Raw genomic sequence first — 22701 nt, 5'->3', positions numbered from 1 at the left:
GGAAAAAATTTAATGCGAATAATACTTTCTTTTCATCGAATCCGCACAGTATTTGCTTGGCCTTAGCTAGCGATAGATTTAATCCTTTTGGGAATATGAGCACAAAGTATTCCATTTGACTTGTGATTCTTATTCTGTACAACTTTTCTCCATGACTTTGCATGAATCAAACCTCTTTTATTCTATCTTTGATTATTCCTGGACCTAAAAGGCCAAGTAATAATACAGGTATTTACTTGAAATTTTGGTTGATGAGTTGAAGCAATTATGGGATAGTATTGAAACGAACGATGCTAATAAAAAAAGCACTTTCAAGATGTTTGCGGCATTGATGTGGACTATTAGCGATTTTTTAGGATTGAAAAATTTATCTGGGTGGAATACCCACGGTGAGTTAGCATGTCCTACCTGTAATTTGGATGCTAAGGTACAGCAACTCACGTTTAGTCAAAAATGGTGTTTTCTAAGTCAGGAACATAAATTTAGACTGGACCAGTTAAGATTTGACGGGCAAGTAGAACAGGGATCCCCTAAAGATGTTGTCTGGAACAAATGTCTTGAGGCAACAATCAAATGTTCACGTCTCATTCAAAAAGATGACAAACGTGATAGGATAAAAAAGACCCAGGGGTGAAGATGTCAACTTGGGTGACTCAAATTGGAAGAAGAATAGTGTTTTCTTTAACCTCCCATACTAACAAGATAATATGATACATCATAATAAGCAAGTAAATATTTGTATTATTATACTTATTGTCCTAGATGATAACTTAAGTTGCTTATTTTATATGTTAAATAATATAAATAATATCTTGTATCTTAAATTCATTAAATATTAAGAGAAAAATTATGCAATAAATCATATGTTATAAAGATTAGTTGATTTACACATAAATTAACTATATAGTGATTATAAAAAATAAAAAATTATTTATCATATATAATAATTCTTGATATATGTAGTGTCATGTATATATTTTAAATTGTTATTAAACAAGAGAGTTCAGAGTGTTTAAGTCATAGTTATCAAAACCGGACCAAACCGTACGATTTGAATGAAAAACTGATAAACCAATAGTCACTACAAGAATATGGCCGATTAGCTACCACAAAAAGAGTAGTAAAATTATCGCTAATCTGACGCAAAATATAATTTGGGACGGATTAGCTACCGTGTAGCACCTAATGCTTTCCTCGCTAATTACAAGTCGCAGATCAGTGAGGCAAACAGAACAGTTGCTATTTCATCGGAAAGTTGTTTAGCTACCGAATAGGTAGTCGCAAATCTATCACTAAAGTAAAAGCTAATTCCATAGAAGAAATAGACTAAACGGTAGTCGCTAATTAGCGACAAACTCTACTGCAGCAGACTCATCACTAAATGCAAGCTAACTTCGTAGACAAAATGGAATGCTTAGTTGACGCTAATTAGCGAGGAATTTTTTCGAACCTAACTCGTCGCAAGTTATCCGCTAATATAATCGCAAATCTGTCACATTTTATAGCAAATCTATAGCTAATCTTTGAAAATTCTTAATCAAGTTTGTAAGAATTTTGTCGCTAAACAATAGGTATTTTAAACGAGAAAGTAGAGTTATGATGTAATCGCTAACTTGCTAGGAAATAATATGTAATCAATTAGTTATAATACTATCACAAAATATCATCGTAATTTCTTTTTAAACTAGTAACAAATCAATAGATATCTCATAAATATTTTAGTCGCAATAGAGTCTTTAATTTGTCACCATCATCAACAGCTTATGTCGCTATACTAAAACAAACCTCATTATTTTTTTTATTTTAGTCATTGAACTAAAAAATATCACATACAGAATAAATTAGTTCATCAAAATTATACACGTTTAAAAAAGTTCATACCATGTTTCAAGAAAGTAAGTATTGAAGCTTAACCTGATAATAACCAAGCATTTGGGCTTGATCAAATGCCTACTCTATATTTTCAATAGCTCGAAATAAGATGACTTAATTAGTAAATTAAGCAAGCAAAAGTGAAAAATACACATCTCGGTACCTCATTTCACATTAAAAATAAAAAATAAAAAATAAAAAATGCAAACACCTAAAACTTGGCATATCAATTGCACAAAGAACTTGTCCGCCAATTCCACCTTCAGTTTTACCAATATTGTCACTTATACTGTAATCAAACTGCAAAAATGTCACGGAAAAATAACATCAGTAAATAACAGCACATCAGTGAATCAAAACCAAAAACAGAACAATAAATTATTTAATCAACAATAAATTAAATGCAAAAAATAGCAGTCATCAGAACAGCAGCGAAGATAAAAAAATTAAAATCAAGAACAAAAAATAAAAGAACCAATAAATTAAAATCAACAATTAACAAATTCAAAATGAAAATAACAGTAGAAGCAGCCAACAGTGAAGAACAACAAATTAAAAATTAACAAAAAAAATAGCAACAATGAAGAACAACAAATTAAGAACAGAAAATCAAGAACAAACAATAGCAAGAAGCCAAGAACAATAAATAAATAGCTATGAAGAACAACAAACCATAGCAAGAACAGAGAAAATCAAGAACAGAACAAAATCAATTGTGTTGAATTAATTAATTAATTGATCGATTGATCAATAAAGACCCAATAATCAAGCTAAAGTCAAAATCAAATGAAATCACTATACCCCTAATAATAATCAAGCTAAGTAAAGTGAAAAAAGAAGGGAGGGAGGTATATGGCGTTCAAGAATGGCAGGTATATGACGTTCAAGAAGTTGCTTTTCTGCTGTGGCTATCAGCGGCTTCCTAGTACTCGCATCCAAGTAGATCAGGCATCTATCATGTTCCTCTTGCAATCTTGTCTGCAAAAATGAGTACTAAAATATCCATTCAGTACATAAACAATGTGATATGTAGGAAGGGTTCAACTATGCAAAGATAACTATTATGCATGTACATACATGGCATGGCGAGATGCAATAGTTAAAGAACTACTTAAAGGAGCACATACAAATACCAACAATTCAAGCTAAAAAGATAATAGAAGGGGATAAAGAAAAGGAAGCACCTCCATATGCTTCAAATAATCTGGAACATCTGATTGCTGCATGTATTTCATACCTTGGGCAGCATAAAATTCAGATGTGCATTCAAGAAATGGCTTCTCGAAGCTTTCTGCATATATTCCCAGTGCTGTGAACATCTTCAAAAGATGGTTTAGAAGCGTTCTATCCACTGCTTCACCTAATCCGAAATACTAGACGAACAACAGAAAAATGAAAGCTCCATCACAAAAGGACATTTATGCCCCCGTTCCCCCCTCCCAAAAAACATGATAATTTAGCTAATCTTTTTTTTTATGGTAAGAGAGATAAATTAATTCACATAACAACAAATAATGGTCATATATAATAAAGATGTATTCTACTGGACCAAATTCATTAAAAAATAATTAACAAACTACTCAAGCCAAAACTATTCACAAAATTATCCTTTGTTTGTCAACCAGTTACAATGGTTACTGATATATTTTGAAACAGGGAATTAGAAATATTACAAGTATTTTCACAGCACATGCTCCCTCAGGGTCTCATCAGTGTCATATCAACTCAGCCCATGCAAGGTAATGGCAAGAAGAAACATAAAATCTATGATGACAGCAAATAGAAAAACCAAGGAAATACACTCCCTGCCACCATCATATATAAAGAGGTCTGACATTCATTTATAAGATCAGGATTGTAACATAAGGATTTACCTTTCACTTTCAATCATTCTTAGAAGACCGGTAACAGTTTTGTGTTCAACTTCAGGAGATAATGAAAGATGTTAGTAGAAAAGTTGTAAGCCCATGTCCCATAAAGACCGTACATTTACTGTTTGCTTCAATATGTCCTATCCAGATACAAGGCTATACCCCGAATCATCAACATTTGGTCACAAAGATCCTGCCAACATCTCTCAACTAGAGATAGAAAAACAACAAAATCTGGGCTTTGTCCAACCAAAGAATGCAAAGCTGTAGATATATGTACTTCGCATTCCATTTCAATTCGCTGATAAAGATTTCTAGCCATTTTATATATGCAAAGATCACTGACAGCCTATAGAAGAGTTCACCATAAAATACTAGTGAGCTATTTCACCATAAAATTCATAGGACAAACCCAAGCCAACCCAACTGTGAATAATAAATAATAACAGAATATCTAGGAATACCTGATAAAGCTTTTCCAAATCACAAGAGTCAGGTTGCTTTAAGAATATAGCACAAATAACAGACTTCAATTTTGCCCATGTAACCTCCTCAAAATTTGTGGGCAGTGTTGGCTTACCTTTGAAAGGAAAACAAGGACGTATGAATAATAAATTTAGAAGTTGTCCCTTTGTAAAGCTAAATATTCAAACTTATTTACAATACTACTGTGCCAATTTGTTTTCCAAAGAAAAACAAGAAACTGCAAATATGTTCTGCTTCCACATAAAGAAAACAAGCTTACAGTACCACCATGTGTTACATATACATTCACTTTAATTATAACACAACCATAAGAAAATATAAAGAAGTTTAGATGTAGAAGACTAGAAGTTATTGATAGATATCTCTAAATTAAATCTCGTGATATCGTATCTTATATTATATAAAGTGAATTTCAATTTTGATGCATTGAGTCTTGCATTTGCATGACCATTCAAGTAAAAAATGCAAGACCGAACCACATTTTCTAATGTGACAGGATACGATCAAAAGGTAGTTAGTACATTAAATTTAAATTCTTTCTCTTGGTAGTTGTACTATTTAGGGTCCAAAGTTAACCACAAGCGGGGAACGATAACTAATAGGCAAAAGTGAGTGTTTGGGTCTTACATAAGGAGCTTCTATGTTATGACTGACTCAGTAATTAACTTGTGTGGGTCTATAGACGAAAGAATGACCTAAATAAGTACACCTATTGAGCCCATTTTATTGTTTGCCAAAGAAATTGAGATTAAGAGAATCATCATGTATGCTGCTAGTACAGAATAAATAAAAAGGATGCAATCTTCATGAAACCATATAATATAGAAGATCCTTCAACAGATGACAACCAAACAGTGAATCACCACGCAATGTAGTGTCCACTATTGTCGAAGAGTTGCTGCGGCATGTGTGGAGTCGTGGAGGACGACGAAGACAAAGATGCGCTATGAGGAAGGGAGAGGAAGAAGAAAGGGTCGCGGGATGCAAGCCAGGGTTAGTGCTGTCCGGCAGCGCTGATGGCGGAGTAGCGGGAGCACGATAGGGGACGCTGAGTCTTTGATTGTGGGTGTGGGAGACTGATTTTCGGCGCAGGAATCATTGAAGAGACAATGTTAAGGAGGGTTAGGTTAGGTCATTTGGGGTTGTTTCAAGCATTTGTTTTTCTCTTTCTATAGCGGTGGCTCCAATGATAAAAGGAAGTTATTATGAGATAATGGAATTTTCAATTTTTAATTTAAAGTACTGTAAAGAGCGCTTATACACAATTTTTTATTTGAAGTAATGGAAAGGGCGCTCATTTGTGCGTTTTTAATTTTGAAATTAAACGTTTTTTAAATTAATATAACTTATTTTGTTTTTTGAGTTATTAATTTTTTTCTTTTAAATTTTTATTTTGATTTTTTCAAAAAAATAAATAAATAAAATTTATAAGATAGATAAAAACTTTTTTAATAAATATGAAAAATCTTAATTCACTATTTTTTATGGTTAATCGAACTAAGTCTATAACTATCAAAACCGAACCAACAATCAATCTAGTCAAATTACTGGACTATTGGGTCAGTGGTTCAACCGGTGAGTTATTGGTCGAACCGTTTAATCCGATAATAATTTAATAAATATATAAAGTTATAATAAAATTAAATTTTAAATATTAAAAATAAAAATTAAATGATAATAACATTTGATATTATTTAAATTTAATTTAATTAAATTATATGTAAATTATGATATAATCCATACTTTTATATAATACATAAAATAATGAATAAATATAATAAAAAATCTAGCTACTAGTGGCACATATAAAATAATATGGCATATATATGATTATAAGCATTACATCTATTGAAGATTCACTTGTCACAGTGAGATGGAGGCTAACCTTAGAGAGCTACTTTTTGAAGGAGATTCAAATAGATGCTTCTATAGCGATCCACATCCTGCTAGTCTACATGTGGAGTGCATGGGTCAAGGAGAAAGTGTGGGACAACTGCCTAAACCGAGTTCGATTTGTGATAAAACCGTTCGGTTTTAACTATTTGACCGCCGTTGACCAAGTTAATTGCAAGTCCGGTCTTAATAATGTACCGAATCGGATAGGACATCGGTTCACTAGTTTTTCAGTCGAACCGACCGGTCCAGTCCGATTCTGATAACTATGGCTAAGTCCTTTAGGCTTGCATTTTTTACGAGTTTGATTTTAGAGTCAAATATTCATCTATTTAAGTCAAATATCCATCTTTTACTCACTCTCAGGTTTAAGGATCGAACCTTAGAGACGCCACTTTTTGAAGGGGATTCAAATCGATGCTCCTATAGTGATCCACACCCTGCTGGTCTACGTGTGGAGCACGCGGGTCAAGGAGGAAGTGCGGGTCAACCGACTAAACTGACTCCGATTCGCGACAAAATCACCCGATTTTCAAGGGTTTGACCGCTGTTGACCGAGTTAATTGCAAGTCCGATCTTAATAATGAACCAAACTGGATAGGACATCGGTTCACTGGTTTTTTGGTTGAACCGGCCGACCGGTTCAGTTCTGATAACTATGGTTAAGTTGTTTAGACTTGTATTTTTACGAGTTTAATTTTAGAGTCAAATATCCATCTATTTAAGTCAAGTAAATGAGCTAGTCCGACAGATTTGGCTCATTTTGACGATCCTAATTAATTCAAGAGCTAGCTCAAGTTAATCTTTATTGAATGAATTCTAAAATGATTCTAATTAATAATAATCATATACAAATAAATCCTTATATATAACAATTTAATTATCTTATCTATTATATATTTTTCTAGTATATTTTGTGATTGAAAATATTAACATTATGCTCCTATTTTCTAAAAATATTGAATTTTTAAACTTGTCTTTAAAATATATTAATTTAAAACTTCAATTCAAATTAACAGCAAACTTTCCATTAAAAATAATGACAAATTTGTGATCTAATAGGGGAAAAATTCTTTTTTAAGAAAAACCTTTTGATTTTAGTTGTTTGTAACATTTTTTAGAATTGACATCTTGCTAGAATATTGTAAATTATTAGTTATTAAAAATTAGCTAGCTAATTATTAGTCACGATTTTGGGACTTTAATTATTCTCTCATTTAAAATAACTTTAGATTAGTGACAAAATTATGACAAATTACATTAGCGTGCTTGGCAATTCCATGAATTTTTCATGGATTTATATAAAGGTTAGCGATTAGTATCAACATGAAATAAGGACAGAATAAGTACTAACATTTTTTCTCACAAATTAGTAGCAACATAAAATAAGCGAGAAAGTCTAACAATTGTTAATCAGTCGCTAATTCCTCACTAAATAAGCTTTTGATTAGTAACTCAATTGCGACCAATTACTTCTAAAATTTCTCGGTTAGCTTTGGAGTTGTTAAAACTATGCGACGAATTTCCAACGAGATTAGTGAGTATTTCGCTACAAAATAGGTAGGATATAGCTTTTTCTTTATGACAAGATTGCAGTTGCCAAATCGCTCGCTAAATTAAAATTGCGACAACTTAGCGACAAATGTATTTCGTGATTTCATAAAGTTTATTAAAGTTTGACTAGTTGAAAATAGGCATGCATGAGATAATTTTCGCATATAATTTCTGAATTTTCTCATCTAATTTGATCTATGTCATTGAGTATATTAGTATAGTGATTATCGTGGTTTTGTCGCGACACTAATGTAAAAGAAACTGCGATAATTTCATAACTGATATATATGAGATAGACCAAATTGTTAAAGTAATTAAGGAAATAGCATTCAGATGCACGCATAAAATTTATAAGATGATTATCTTAAGAAAATATATATGTATAGCTCAAGTGGGATATTGTTAGAAAATTATTATTTTTTAATCTATTTATGGGTAATACATATATTAATTATACATAAATTAAGCTATTTCACATTAAATGACTTATACAATGGTGATCTTATTTATTGTTATAAATGTTGAATTAAATAAATTATTATTATTTTGATTTAAAATTAAATGAAAATAAAATCAGAAATACTATTTTGGACGTTAGGGTTTAATGGGTGTCACACTCAAATATAAATAGTAAGGTTACAAGAACCGGACCTATCAATGAACCGATAGTGACTGGTTCAATAGTTTAAAGGTTCAATCGAGATTAAACCGGAATTCAACCGGTTTAACTAAATATATAATAAAATTATTAAAAAATTAATATATAATTTTAAATATTTAAATTTAATATTTTTTAGGTTAATAAAATTTAAAATTTTACAATTTTATATAATAAATTATTTATGGTTAAAAATTAACAAATTATTTCAAACATCAAATTTTATAACTAGCAAAAATTAAAATAGACAAAAAAAAAATCAAAATTTAGAAAAATCAGCATATTCACATTAGAATTTTTAAAAATTCCATACTCCACCACAACACATCAAGAACTCAGAATCAGAAAGAACAAGAAGCAGAATCACCAAATTAGAAAAATCAGCATAAACTCATAAACAATTCAAAATCAGAATCATAGCATAAAGTCATAAACATCTCAACCAGAAAAAATTTCAAGATAAACAATGTAGTGAAGCAATGCATCATAGCACCATCAACTAAGAATAAAAAGAATCAGCAACAAACAAGTGAAGCAACTCAGAAATCACAATAAATAAAATTAATAAATAAGCAGTGACTCGTTTCACACACAATAGAGGAAACAAATAAAAAACTAAAGTGAAAAAGGGAAGAAATCAGTGAAAATAAAGAAGACCACCAATATATTGAGGGACGGCGAAGATTGAAGAACTCACGGCGACGGCGAAGAGGCCACAGCAGCACGGGTATGTTCGCACTTCGCACAGAGTGGTGCTTGATGCTTCACACACAGAGAGAGAGAGAGAGAGAGAGAGAGAGAGAGAGAGGCCGACGACGGGGAGGGCAGAGAAGAGTGGTGGGATTGGAGACAGGGCGTCTTTGACGACGAAAAAGAGGCGGCCGACGACGGGGAGGACAGAGAAGAGTGGCGGGATCGGAGACAGGGCGTCTTTGACGACGAAAAAGAGGCGGCCGACGACGGGGAGGACAGAGAAGAGTGGCGGGATCTAAACCCTAAACCCTAAAACACACACACACACACACACAGAGAAGAGTGGTGGCATCTAAGATTGAGAGTGAGATAGATTAGGCCATTTTGCCATTTTGGTGAGACTGAGACTGAGAGTGAGAGAGAAGAGAGAAGAGTGAAGTAGAGAAGCTCGGGAAGGCATGCACAGCAACCTCAGACATAGCTCCACTGCCTTCTTCCTCTGCCGCTGCCGTGCTCCGACAAACACTCCGCTCATTCTTCTGCTGCTCTCCAAAGATGCCACCTTTGAATTAGGGATTTTGGTGAGTTTTGAGAGTGAGAAAGAAAGAAAAGGGGATTGGGGGTATTTTGGGACTGCGCGTTTTGGTTTTGTTTTTTTCTTTTTTTTTTAAAATTAAACCAAAACGGCGCCGTTTGGTGTTGAAGAGGAGAACCGGACTTAAAAAAACCGGCCAGTTCATCCGGTTTATCGATTAACTATCGATTTGGCCGATTTTTTTACCGATTTTTTGCAGGCCGATTTTAGGTATTGACCGGACCGACTAACTGACCAATTTCCGATTAATCCGGTCAAACGGCTGGTACAATCCGATTTTCAGAATCATGATAAATAGTAACTTTAAGGTTTTGATCTTCAATACATCAAAATTGCCAGAGTTGCGATTCAGTTCTATTTAAAAAAAAAATAAAAAAACCATAAGAATCAAATTCTCTCAATCATGTTCATAAATTAAAATATACTTCCACATTTTTAAGTATTTTTTTGATAATTTAATATAGATAATTTTAAATTAAGAAATTATAAAAATTCCAACATATTGTGCTCTATTTATAATTGAAGCCAATAAAACACAACCACTCTTTTTTTCTATTATTTTATTACTAATATCTTTAATAATAATAAAAAAATACTCCACTTCACCTGCTCCAACGACTTTGGTTTCCGTGGATAGATAATGCAAGTCATTATTAACGAAAAGGACATGTGTAATGTGTTTAAGCAAGAAGTCAAATTGCTGCTGTTGGCGATACAGCCGCTTGTGTTTCAGTGCATAGAATTGTTTAAACAAAACAATGCAAGCTCACATGGCATATATTTTAAAACATTTTAAAATTTTTTATATATATGTGTGTGTGTTTTTTTGTGCTCCCCACCCCCACAGCTAGCGACTTGAGTTTTATTTGTGTGCGATCAAACGAGTTCTTTAGCCATGGTGCTCCAATTTGATCCTAAGTTTCTGACATCCTTTGCATTGGTTGTGTCAATGGTGTTGTTTATGTTGTACAATGATCTTGTGGTGAAGCCAAAGAGGCTGAGATCAAAGCTAAGTAATCAAGGTATAAATGGTCCAACTCCAAGCTTTATGATTGGGAATATCTGGGAAATAAAGAAGGCCAAGGAACTTATAACAACTACTCCAAAATCTCCTAATTTGGAACCCGTTGATGTTCATGATTGTGCTTCACTTAGCTTCCCTTTCATTGAGACATGGAAGCAAAAATATGGTATATAATTTTTGTTTTCTCTTACTTGCAAATTTTTTTTTTTTAATTCTTTTCTACTCTATATGTTCTTATGTTTGTAGGATCATTTTCTTTTAAAATATATTTATTACTATGACTTATGTTCTTCTATTTATTTTAAATTTGGAACCTTCATTCAATAATTATATTAAAAGAACAAAATCAGCCTATTTATAATTAGTCTCAGAATATAATGAGATCGATATACTTAATTCTAATATATTGATTATTGAAATAACAGGCAAAGTATTCACGTTTTCTATTGGAAACACACAAATATTGGTTGTGAACAAACCTGAGATCGTAAGAGACATTATCACATGCAAATCCTTGGACTTGGGAAGGCCTTCGTATGAGAAGAAAACTCTAGGGCCATTGCTTGGTCAGGGCATTGCAACTTCAAATGGGACCAAATGGGCCAACCAAAGAAAGATTCTAGCTCCCGAACTATACATGGAAAAGGTTAAGGTAAATGATAATATGAAATATTTTGAAATATACGGTGAGTAAAAATTAATAGTTAAATTAGTCATTAGAAGATAAGATATTTTTTAAATTTGTTCTTGAAAGATTTTCTTAATTGAATTGGTCTATCAAAGATTAAAAATTAATCATATTTATCTTTTAGTTACTCCATTAATAATTTCTATCAACGATTGATGTTGTAAAATGTTAATTGACAACATACATGATATCTGACATGTTTAATTGAACATTGACCAAATATATTTATAAAAATCTATTAATTTAGTTCTTTTTCTTAATTACATAAATCATATTCCCAACCTAGTGATTAAATTAATAGATTTTCATAAACATATTTGGTCAGCGTCTAATTGAACATATTAAGTGTCATATATGCTATCATCAATTAAATAACATTTCACATCATTAATCGTTGATGAAAATTATTAATGGAGTGGTTGAATGGCAAATATGATTAATTTGTAATTTTTTAAAGACTAATTTGATTAATAAAATTTTTTAAAGACAAATTTAAAAACCTCTTATTTTTCAAGGATTAATTTGACTATTAATTCTATAAAAATAACTTTTTTAATGATTTCATCTCATCATATTTTATTATGCTAACAAAATTTTTTAATTATATATATATTATGATACAAAATAGTCTAAAATGAGAAATAGATTTTATTTTATGTGAGACAATGCAGTTCTTCTATCATTTTTATCATTAACTCATCATAAAAAAAATTGCCTAAGTAGCACAATAAAGAAGGTAAAAACTCAGGTGAATATTTAATCAAATCAGTCAAATCATCTAATGGCTCTCAAATATCAACTTCATGTGAAGTTGACTTTACCTGAGTTTCCACCGATAAAGAAATCATTAAATGCTATACTATCATCGTTAAATTGGTTAAAAGTTTATCTTTAATCACTCGAACAAAACGATATTATTTTAATGTCAAATTAGTCAGAGATATATTTAACCAGTTTACTTGTCTATATTCAAAGATCATCTTAGAACATGTTTATCTTGCTATTGAATTTCTATAAATTAAATTGGCCTTTTAACTAACAACGTGTTTCAAGCGTCCTCCCTAGGGAATGATGACTATGATTGGTGAATGTGCTACTTCTTTGGTAAACTCATGGGATGATATAATAAAGGAAAATGGTGGAAGTGCAAATATAAAAGTTGATGAGTACTTTAGAGAATTCTCCGGGGACGTTATTTCAAGAGCATGCTTTGGTAGCAATTACTCTAAGGGCAAGCAAATTTTCTCAAAACTTGAAGCTCTTCAAGAGATACTGTCCAAGAATTCTTTGGTTATATGGATTCCAGGAATAATAAAGTAAGAGAATATCTATCTATTTATTAATTTTTTTTTTAGTTGGAATGCATGTTGATATTTTAATATTTCATAAGAGTGAAAGATTATTACACTACTGATTAATTTTGCTAGAGTAATATTGCAGAGTAAATTTTTTTCAGCCAACATCAATTATTTTTTTAAATTATTTTGTTTATCTTAAATTTTAAACTTTAAATGATTCTTAATTTTAAACCTGTTTAAATTATAAACTCTAAAAAAATTAATTAATGTTAACTAATTAAAAATTAATTTTCTATACTTTTTCGTTTTGCTATATCTCTATGCATTCGTAATAAGCGAAATTTTGCCATGAAATCGAAAGTACTAAACAAATTAACTATAATTAATTAATACAATAAATTAAATATATTCTAAAGTCAGATATTTATGCGTATCTCTGTAATAATTTTTTTATTTTCTTTTTTTTTCGTACGAAATGAATCACTAATTATTATTGATGTTTTACATATTGTAGATACCTGCCAACAAGGAACAATAGAGAAGCATGGAAATTAGAAAAAGATGTAAAAAATTGTATACTCGAAGTGGTGAGGGATAGAAAAAAATATGCTAATGATGATAACAACAAATTTAAAGACCTACTGCAAATGGTTCTTGAGGCTGCTAAGAACAGTAACCTGAGTGAAGGGGTCATTGAAAACTTCATTGTTGATAACTGCAAGACTATATACGTGGCAGGATATGAAACCACTGCAATTACTGCTGCATGGTGTCTCATGTTGTTGGCTTCAAATCAAGAGTGGCAAGATCTCGTTCGTGCAGAGGCACTTCAAATTTGCAATGGTAAAATCCCAGATTCTACTATGTTGAGTAAGATGAAACAGGTATGAATCATTACGCTGTCTATTATGATATTGAAATGTTTGGTAAGTAAAAAAATTAGTAAGAATTTGTTTTATTTATCATACAACAATTAATAAATATTAAATAAAATAAATTTTGACTGTTTTTTATTTTTTTAACATTATTATTGATTTAATTACCAACCAAATATAGTTTAATTATAGAATCATTCCATGATTTCCATCCTAATCACCCAACAGTAAACCGTTCCAGACAAGATATTTTCTATACAAATTTAATTAAGAAATTAACTATTTTTTAGTAAATATCAAATAACTTTTTTAAATTATTCTTTTATTTTAAATTATAATTTTAAATTCTCCAAAAAGTGAGGATTAAAAAAAATTATAATAAAATATTTACTGATATGAATTAATTAAAAATTAATTGCTTATATTTTTTCTATATTAAAAAGGGAAAAAAAAGACTTGTATGCTACCGATGATTATTGAAAAAGGAGAAATTATAATTTGACATTTTAAATTATATTGGGTGTGCTAGCAACATAAACGTGCATAATTTAAAAGTTCTGTAAGATTTTTCCCAACTACTTCTCATCATGTATGTTCATTCGGCTTCCTCCATATATTTTTATTTATTTGATGTGTCTTCTTTGACCTCATCATCATATATATACTCATATATCATATATGTTCTCATATCTACAAGTTCTAATAGTGTTTTCTCTAGACATAACTAATCATAACTTACATTTATTATTTTGGCAGTTAACAATGGTTATTCATGAAACATTACGCCTTTATTCTCCAATACCTGTTATTTCAAGAGAAGCCTTAAAGGATATGAAATTTGGCGATCTTAATGTTCCCAAAGGTGTACTAATTTGGGCAATGCCATTAACCTCACATACAGATCCAGATATATGGGGATCTGATGCCTACAAATTTAAGCCAGAAAGGTTTGCAAATGGAGTTAGTGGTGCATGCAAATTGCCACACATGTATATGCCCTTTGGAATGGGACCAAGAGTTTGTCTTGGAAGAGATTTGGCCATGACTGAACTCAAGATATTGTTAAGTCTTATTTTGTCTAATTTCTCTTTTTCTCTTTCCCCTGAATATATCCATTCACCTTCTCTTAAGTTACTTGTAGAGCCTCAATATGGAGTCAATTTATTAGTTAAAAAGCTTTGAATTATTTCTTCCTTAATAAAAGGTGTATTACACTTTCATGATGAAGGTTAATTAGTACAAGTTATTTTATAGGAATGTTACATGTAATCCAATAATTATGTGCGTTAGGGATGTCTCTTGTAGTAGTTACATACATTATAAGCATTTTTTCATATCCGTCCTTAATCTCTTTATTCCTACTAAAAATAAGTAGATAACCAAAGGAAACTAGGAAGAATTCAAGTTAAATTCCTAAAATGAAAATAGAAAAATTTCCAGGTTATTTTTAGAAGACTAACGATTTTAATTTAGAGTGCCAAAGAAGTAGTTCAATAAATGTGTTTGGATTGATGATTGTCTTAAAGGTTATTATATTCCTCTAATGAGAGTTTGATTAACTTAATTTTAGTAATTTATGATGGTGAAAGAAGTTTGAGAAATGGGAATGGTTGAAAGGTTGAAATGGGATAATGGAAATGATGAGACGGACTGAATGATAATTGTTCATACCCTGAGTTGAGCTGTCTGACTCGGGATGGTTAGCGACAAAGCAACCGACCTCTTCAGGTCGTACTATCCGACCTCTTCTCAAAGAGCTCGGTCAAATTGCTAGGAAAGTCCAATAAAGGGCCCAAATAGAGGAATACGACCCCAATCCGAAGGCAGCCCAAACCTATAGAGATAAGGGCGGTTCCCTTGAAGATAAGATGACCTCACTCAAAAGATAAGATAAGATAAGATAACTAACTTATCTTATCTAAAAAGGTCACTCCACACCATTATAAATACACTGGAGCACCCAGGTATAACTTATACTCTGATTCTATAAAAAACCTGCTTAATACCCTTGCTAACTTAGGCATCGGAGTCCCTTGCAGGTATCCCCACCCTCCGGTGACAAAGGATCAGTAGCCTAGTGGTGCACGAATTATGAATCCCACTTTTCACAACTCGTACCACTGACCAGCAAGTGCACTAGGTCGTCCAAGTAATACCTCACGTGAGTAAGGGTCGAATCCCACGGAGATTGTTGGTTTGAAGCAATCTATGGTTATCTTGTAAATCTTAGTCAGGAAATCAATTATGTTTATCAGTTGAATTTCAAATAAACAATAGAGCATGGATTAAAGGTTACTTGTTATGCAGTAATGGAGAATATGTTGGAGTTTTAGAGATGCTTTGTCTTCTGAATCTCTGCTTTCCTCTGTCTTCTTGTTCATGCACGCACGTCCTCCTGTGGCAAGCTGTGTGTTGGTGGATAACCGTTGTCAATGGCTACCTTCCATCCTTCCAGTGAAAACTACGCTCACGCGCTCTGTCACAGCACGGCTAATCACCGGTTGGTTCTCGGTCCGGTTGGAATAGGATTTACTTTCCTTTTGCGTCTGTCACTAACGCCCAGCCTTCAGGAGTTTGAAGCTCGTCACAGTCATTCAATCCTTGAATCTTACTCGGAATACCACAGACAAGGTTTAGACTTTCCGGATTCTCATGAATGCTGCCATCAGTTCTAGCTTATACCACGGAGATTCTGATTAAGGAATCTAAGAGATACTCATTCAATCGGATATAGAACGGAGGTGGTTGTCAGGCACACGTTCATGGTTTGAGGAAGGTGATGAATGTCACGGGTCATCACCTTCATCACAGTTAAGCGCGAATGAACATCTTAGATAGGAACAAGCGTGTTTGAATGGAAAACAGAAATACTTGCATTAATTCATCGAGGCACAGCAGAGCTCCTCACCCCAACAATGGGGTTTAGAGACTCATGCCGTCAGAGAATACAAAGTTTAGATCTAAAATGTCATGAGATCTAAAAAATAAGTCTCTAAAAGTTGTTTAAATACTAAACTAGTAGCCTAGGTTTACAAAATATGAGTAAACTATGATGGATGATGCAGAGATCCACTTCTGGGGCCCACTTGGTGTGTGCTGGGCTGAGACTTAAGCAGTTCATGTGCAGAGGCCATTTGTGGAGTTGAACGCCAGTTTTTGTGCCAGTTTGGGCGTTCAACTCCAGCTTTTGATCCTTTTCTGGCGCTGGACGCCAGAATTGGGCAGAGAACTGGCGTTGAACGCCAGTTTACGTCGTCTATCCTTGTGCAAAGTATAGACTATGATATATTTCTGGAAAGCCCTGGATGTCTACTTTCCAACGCAATTGGAAGCATGCCATTTCGAGTTTTGTAGCTCCAGAAAATCCACTTTGAGTGCAGAGAGGTCAAAATCCAACAGCATCAGCAGTCCTTTTTCAGCCTGAATCAGATTTTTGCTCAGCTCCTTCAATTTCAGCCAGAAAATTACCTGAAATTACAGAAAAACACACAACTCATAGTAAAGTCCATAAATATGAATTTTTCCTAAAAACTAATGAAAATAGACTAAAAACTAATTAAAACATACTAAAAACTACATGAAATTAACCCCAAAAAGCGTATAAAATATCCGCTCATCACAACACCAAACTTAAACTGTTGCTTGTCCTCAAGCAACTTGACAAATAAAATAGAAGACTAATAGGTTGAGAAGCAATAATATCTCAGAGTTTTTGATTGAAGCTCAGATTCTAATTAGATGAGCGGGACTAGTAGCTTTTTGCTTCTGAACAGTTTTGGTATCTCACTTTATCCATTGAAGCTCAGAGTGATTGGCATCTATAGGAATTTAGAATTCAGATAGTGCTATTGATTCTCCTATTTCAGTGTGATGATTCTTGAACACAGCTATTTTATGAGTCTTGGCCGTGGCCCTAAGCACTTTGTTTTCCAGTATTACCACCGGATACATAAATGCCACAGACACATAATTGGGTGAACCTTTTAGATTGTGACTTAGCTTTGCTAAAGTCCCCAATTAGAGGTGTCTAGAGTTCTTAAGCACACTCTTCTTTTTGCTTTGGACCTTGACTTTAACCGCTCAGTCTCAAGTTTTCACTTGACACCTTCACGCCACAAGCACATGGTTAGGGACAGCTTGGTTTATCCGCTTAGACTAGGATTTTATTCCTTTAGGCCCTCCTATCCACTGATGCTCAAAGCCTTGGGATCCCTTTTATTTGCCCTTGGCTTTTGGTTTTAAGGGTTATTGGCTTTTTCTTCTTGCTTTTTCCTTTTCTTTCTCTTTTTTTTTTGCAAGCTTTGTTCTTTGCTGCTTTTTCTTGCTTCAAGAATCATTTTTATGATTTTTCAGATTATCAATAACATGTCTCATGTTCATCATTCTTTCAAGAGCCAACATATTTAACAGTCTTAAACAACAAATTCAAAAGACATATGCACTGTTCAAGCATTCATTCAGAAGACAGAAAGCATTGCCACCACATTTAACTAATTAGAATTTCTCTTATTAAAACTCGAAATTTTATTGCCTCTTATTCAAAAGATCTACTACTTTATTTATGTTTGCTGATGATGAGAAAAATAAACTATAGCTTAATTGGAGATAAAATCAAAATAGATACTAATTACTACTATATGACTCCTAAGGTAAACTTCTATAAGGACACTGTCACAGAGTTAAGGCAGAAATTGGAAATTAACAATCTTTATTCTGGGGGAACGGGGGTTCCTCTGATCCTTGGGGTGCTTGGTCCTACAAGAGAAGACTTTTGGCGCTTCAGTTCCCTTAAGTCACGCCCCTGCTCCTCCTGTTCCTTAAACATATAGGTAAGCATTTGACTGTGTTCCTTCTGTTCTTTTATTATTTGCTCCATAGCTTCCCGTATCTTGGTAACGGACGTCTCAAGATACTCCCAGTATTCAGATTGAGGGATCTCTGGGAGGAATTCCTGTGCTCTCTTCTTGATGGGATCCTCCTGTGCTTGTTGTTTTTCCATTGATGCTTTGGTGATTGGCTTTTCAATTAGGATATATTCAGTTATTCCCATCCTTACTCCAGCGTCCTTGCAGAGCAGAGAAATTACGCTTGGATAAGCCAACCTGGCCTCTTTAGAATTTTTGTTAGCAATTTTGTAAAGTTCAGTTGAAATCAGCTGATGAACCTCCACTTCCTTCCCATCATGATGCAATGGATCATCACTGCTCTTTTAACTGTGACTTCAGAACGGTTGCTAGTGGGCAACAGAGAACGCCCAATGAAGTCCAGCCATCCTCTGGCGACTGGTTTGAGATCCTCTCTCTTGAGTTGATTTGGGACACCCTTTGTGTTGGTGGTCCACCTGGCTCCAGGGATACATATGTCCTCTAGAATCTTATCCAGGTCAATGTCTGCTCTCATCATCCTCCTGTTGAAGGAGTCTAGATCATCCTTTAGCTGAGGTAGCTTTAAGATCTCCCTGATCTTGTCAGGGGTGGTATGAACAATCTTTCCTCTGACCATGGTCCGAAATTCATAGAATGCAGTTCTAGATAGTTTTTGCTTGTCAGTTTGCCACATATTAGCATAGAACTCCTGGACCATGTTCCTTCCCACTTTCGTTTCAGGATTAGCTAGGACTTTCCAGTTCCTGATTCGAATTTGCTCTTGGATCTCCGGATATTCATCTTCTTTCAGATCGAATCTAACTTCCGGGATCACTGATCTCAGACCCATTACTTTAAGATAATGGTCTGAATGTTCTTTAGATAAGAACTTCCCTTGATTCCAAAGTGGTTTTGGAACGCTCTCTTTCTTGCCTCTTGGAGTGGGTTGTTTTCCTTTAGGAGCCATGATCTTAGTGATCTCGGATAAACACACCAAACTTAGAGGTTTGCTTGTCCTCAAGCAAAAGAAAAGAAAGGAGAGGGATAGAAGGAGAGCTAGGTGCAATTGTTGATGGAGGAGGGGGGAGGCCGAACCCAAATTTAAAGGGATGGGGGGATGGGTTTTCGAAAAATTGGAAAAGATAAGATAAAGAGATTGAGTTGAAAAAGATAAGATAGAAGATATAGTTTAATTTTGAAAAGATATGATAGATTTTTTTTTTGAAAAAGATAAATCTGAATTTTGAAAAAGATAATATGGAGATTTGAAAAAGATATGGATTAGTTGTAAAGATTTTTGAGTGAAAAAGATAGATTTGTTTTCAGAAAAGATTTGAAAAGAGTTGGATTGAATTTGGAAAGATGGATTTTTAGAAATTAAGGATTTTAGAAATCAGGGTTCTTGACATGTTCATGTAAAAATCATGCATTGAAGCATAAAATTTGAAATTAAAATGTAAATACGTGTGGAAAACATGAATCTGGCTCCTCCCTGCCTTCCTGGCGTTTGAACGCCCAAACACTGCCTGTTTTGGGCGTTCAGCGCCCAATTGATGCTCTCCTGGGCGTTCAACACCCAGCTGCTGCCATTACTGGCGTTCAACGCCCAGTGGGTGCCCCTTTCTGGTATTGAACGCCCAGCTGCTACCATCACTGGCGTTCAGCGCCCAGTGGATGCCCATTTTGGGCGTTGAACGCCCAAAATGCTCTTTTACTGGCGTTTTCTTGCCAGTGAGATCTTTTTCTCTGTTTTGTGTGCCGAGGTCTTCTGTAAATGATTATTTACCTTGTTGTCAATGAACTCTATATAAACAAATAAAAATAAAAATAGAAATAGGGCAAAATGCTTAGAGGATTGTTGCCCCATGGCTGGGTTGCCTCCCAGCAAGCGCTTCTTTATTGTCTTTAGCTGGACCTTGCTGAGCTTTTAATCTAGCTTCAGCCTTGAGCATTCTTGCTCGATGTTGCCTTCAAGATAATGCTTGATTCTCTGTCCATTGACAATGAACTTCTTATCAGAATCAATATCTTGAAGCTCCACATAACCATATGGTGACACACTTGTAATCACGTATGGTCCCCTCCACCGGGATTTCAGTTTCCCGGGGAATAGCCTGAGTCTAGAGTTAAACAACAGGACCTTCTGTCCTGGTTCAAAGATTCTAGATGACAGCTTTCTGTCATGCCATTTTTTTTATTTTTCTTTATAAAGCTTAGCATTTTCGAAAGCTGTGAATCTGAATTCCTCTAGCTCATTTAGCTGGAGCAATCGTTTTTCTCCTGCTAATTTGGCATCAAAGTTTAGGAATCTGGTTGCCCAGTAGGCCTTATGTTCTAGTTCCACGGGCAGGTGGCATGCCTTACCATACACGAGTTGGTATGGAGAGGTCCCTATAGGGGTCTTGATTGCTGTTCTGTAAGCCCACAGAGCATCATCCAAGCTCCGTGCCCAATCCTTTCTACGGGTATTTACTGTCCATTCCAGGATTCTCTTTAATTCTCTGTTAGAGACTTCAGCTTGCCCATTGGTTTGTGGATGATATGGAGTGGCCACCTTGTGGCGAATTCCATACCGAACCATGGCAGAGTAAAGCTGTTTATTGCAGAAGTGAGTGCCCCCATCACTGATTAACACTCTAGGGACACCAAACCTGCTAAAGATATGTTTCTGGAGGAACTTCAGCACTGTTTTAGTATCATTGGTGGGTGTGGCAATAGCCTCAACCCATTTTGATACATAGTCAACTGCCACCAGAATATAAGTGTTTGAATATGATGGTGGAAAAGGTCCCATGAAGTCAATTCCCCATACGTCAAACAACTCAATTTCCAAGATTCCTTGTTGAGGCATGGCGTAACCATGAGGCAGATTACCAGCTCTTTGGCAACTGTCACAATTACGTACAAACTCTCGGAAATCTTTATAGAGTGTGGGCCAATAGAAGCCACATTGGAGGACCTTGGTGGCTGTTCGCTCACCTCCGAAATGGCCTCCATATTGAGATCCGTGGCAATGCCACAGGATCCTCTGTGCTTCTTCTCTAGGCGCACACCTACGGATAATTCCGTCTGCACATCTCTTAAAGAGATAAGGTTCATCCCACAAGTAGTACTTTGCATCAGTAATTAATTTCTTCTTTTGTATCCTGTTGTACTCCTTGGGTATGAACCTTGCAGCTTTATAATTTGCAATATCGGCAAACCATGGTGCTTCCTGAATGGCGAATAAATGCTCATCAGGAAACGTCTCAGAGATCTCCAGAGAAGGGGGGGACGTCCCTTCCACTGGCTCTATCCGGGACAGATGATCAGCCACTTGGTTCTCTGTCCCTTTTCTGTCTCTTATTTCTATATCAAACTCTTGCAGAAGCAATACCCATCTGATGAGCCTGGGTTTTGAATCCTGCTTTGTGAGTAGATATTTAAGAGCAGCATGGTCAGTATACACAATCACTTTTGATCCTACTAAGTATGATCTGAACTTGTCAATGGCATAAACCACTGCAAGTAATTCTTTTTCTGTGGTTGTGTAATTTTTCTGGGCATCATTTAGAACGCGACTGGCATAATAAATGACATGCAGAAGCTTGTCATGCCTCTGTCCCAATACTGCACCAATAGCATGATCACTGGCATCACACATTAGCTCAAATGGTAACGTCCAGTCTGGTGCAGAAATGACTGGTGCTGTGACCAGCTTAGCTTTCAGCGTTTCAAACGCCTGCAGGCACTCTGTGTCAAACACAAATGGCGTGTCAGCAGCTAGCAGATTGCTTAGAGGTTTTGCGATTTTTGAAAAATCCTTTATAAACCTCCTATAGAATCCTACATGCCCCAGAAAGCTTCTGATTGCCTTAACATTGGCAGGTGGTGGTAATTTTTCAATTACCTCTATTTTTGCTTGATCCACCTCTATTCCCTTGTTTGAGATTTTATGCCCAAGAACAATTCCTTCAGTCACCATGAAGTGACACTTTTCCCAGTTTAAAACTAGGTTAGTCTCTTGGCATCTTTTCAGAACAAGTTTCAGGTGATCAAGACAGGAGCTGAATGAGTCTCCATATACTGAGAAGTCATCCATGAAGACTTCCAGAAATTTTTCCACCATATTAGAGAAAATAGAGAGCATGCATCTCTGGAAGGTTGCAGGCGCATTACATAGCTAAGCACGCCAAAAAGACAAAGCTAAGCACGCCCCAAGTCTATTAGGAATCAAGCAAGGAGATCGGGAAAGTCTCCACAGCTACATGGAAAGATTCAACAAAGCATGTCTGGACATACAAAGCCTACCAACAGAGGCCGCCATTATGGGTCTCATCAATGGGTTAC

General features: G+C 34.6%; 1 protein-coding gene and 1 long non-coding RNA gene across 2 annotated transcripts; one reads left to right on the top strand and one right to left on the bottom strand.

The window, feature by feature from the left end:
- Positions 1-3368: 3368 nt before the first annotated feature.
- LOC140180912 (uncharacterized) lies at positions 3369-4328 on the bottom strand. Its single transcript, XR_011875044.1, has 2 exons — positions 4208-4328; positions 3369-4092 (listed from the first exon to the last, which is right to left on the bottom strand). It is a non-coding gene; the product is annotated as an uncharacterized lncRNA (long non-coding RNA).
- Positions 4329-10360: 6032 nt separating this feature from the next.
- LOC112765951 (cytochrome P450 714C2) lies at positions 10361-14845 on the top strand. Its single transcript, XM_025811816.3, has 5 exons — positions 10361-10812; positions 11072-11298; positions 12400-12650; positions 13147-13516; positions 14264-14845. Exons 1-5 carry the CDS (start codon positions 10518-10520, stop codon positions 14687-14689), a joined length of 1569 nt encoding a protein of 522 aa, XP_025667601.1. The 5' UTR covers positions 10361-10517; the 3' UTR covers positions 14690-14845.
- The last annotated feature ends 7856 nt before the right edge of the window (positions 14846-22701 follow it).

The sequence above is a fragment of the Arachis hypogaea genome, chromosome 17 (genome assembly GCF_003086295.3).
Source record: "Arachis hypogaea cultivar Tifrunner chromosome 17, arahy.Tifrunner.gnm2.J5K5, whole genome shotgun sequence".
NCBI classification, from domain to species: domain Eukaryota; kingdom Viridiplantae; phylum Streptophyta; class Magnoliopsida; order Fabales; family Fabaceae; genus Arachis; species Arachis hypogaea.
The sequence above is the reverse complement of the archived record's forward strand: the minus strand, read 5'-3'. Positions and strand labels throughout refer to the sequence as shown.

Excerpts from the sequence above, each read along its gene's own strand:
- LOC112765951 (XM_025811816.3), top strand. The coding sequence starts at position 10,518 with ATGGTGCTCCAATTTGATCCTAAGTTTCTGACATCCTTTGCATTGGTT. Across the intron at positions 10,813-11,071 it reads GACATGGAAGCAAAAATATG|GCAAAGTATTCACGTTTTCT; the intron begins GTATATAATTTT and ends TTGAAATAACAG. Across the intron at positions 11,299-12,399 it reads TATACATGGAAAAGGTTAAG|GGAATGATGACTATGATTGG; the intron begins GTAAATGATAAT and ends CGTCCTCCCTAG.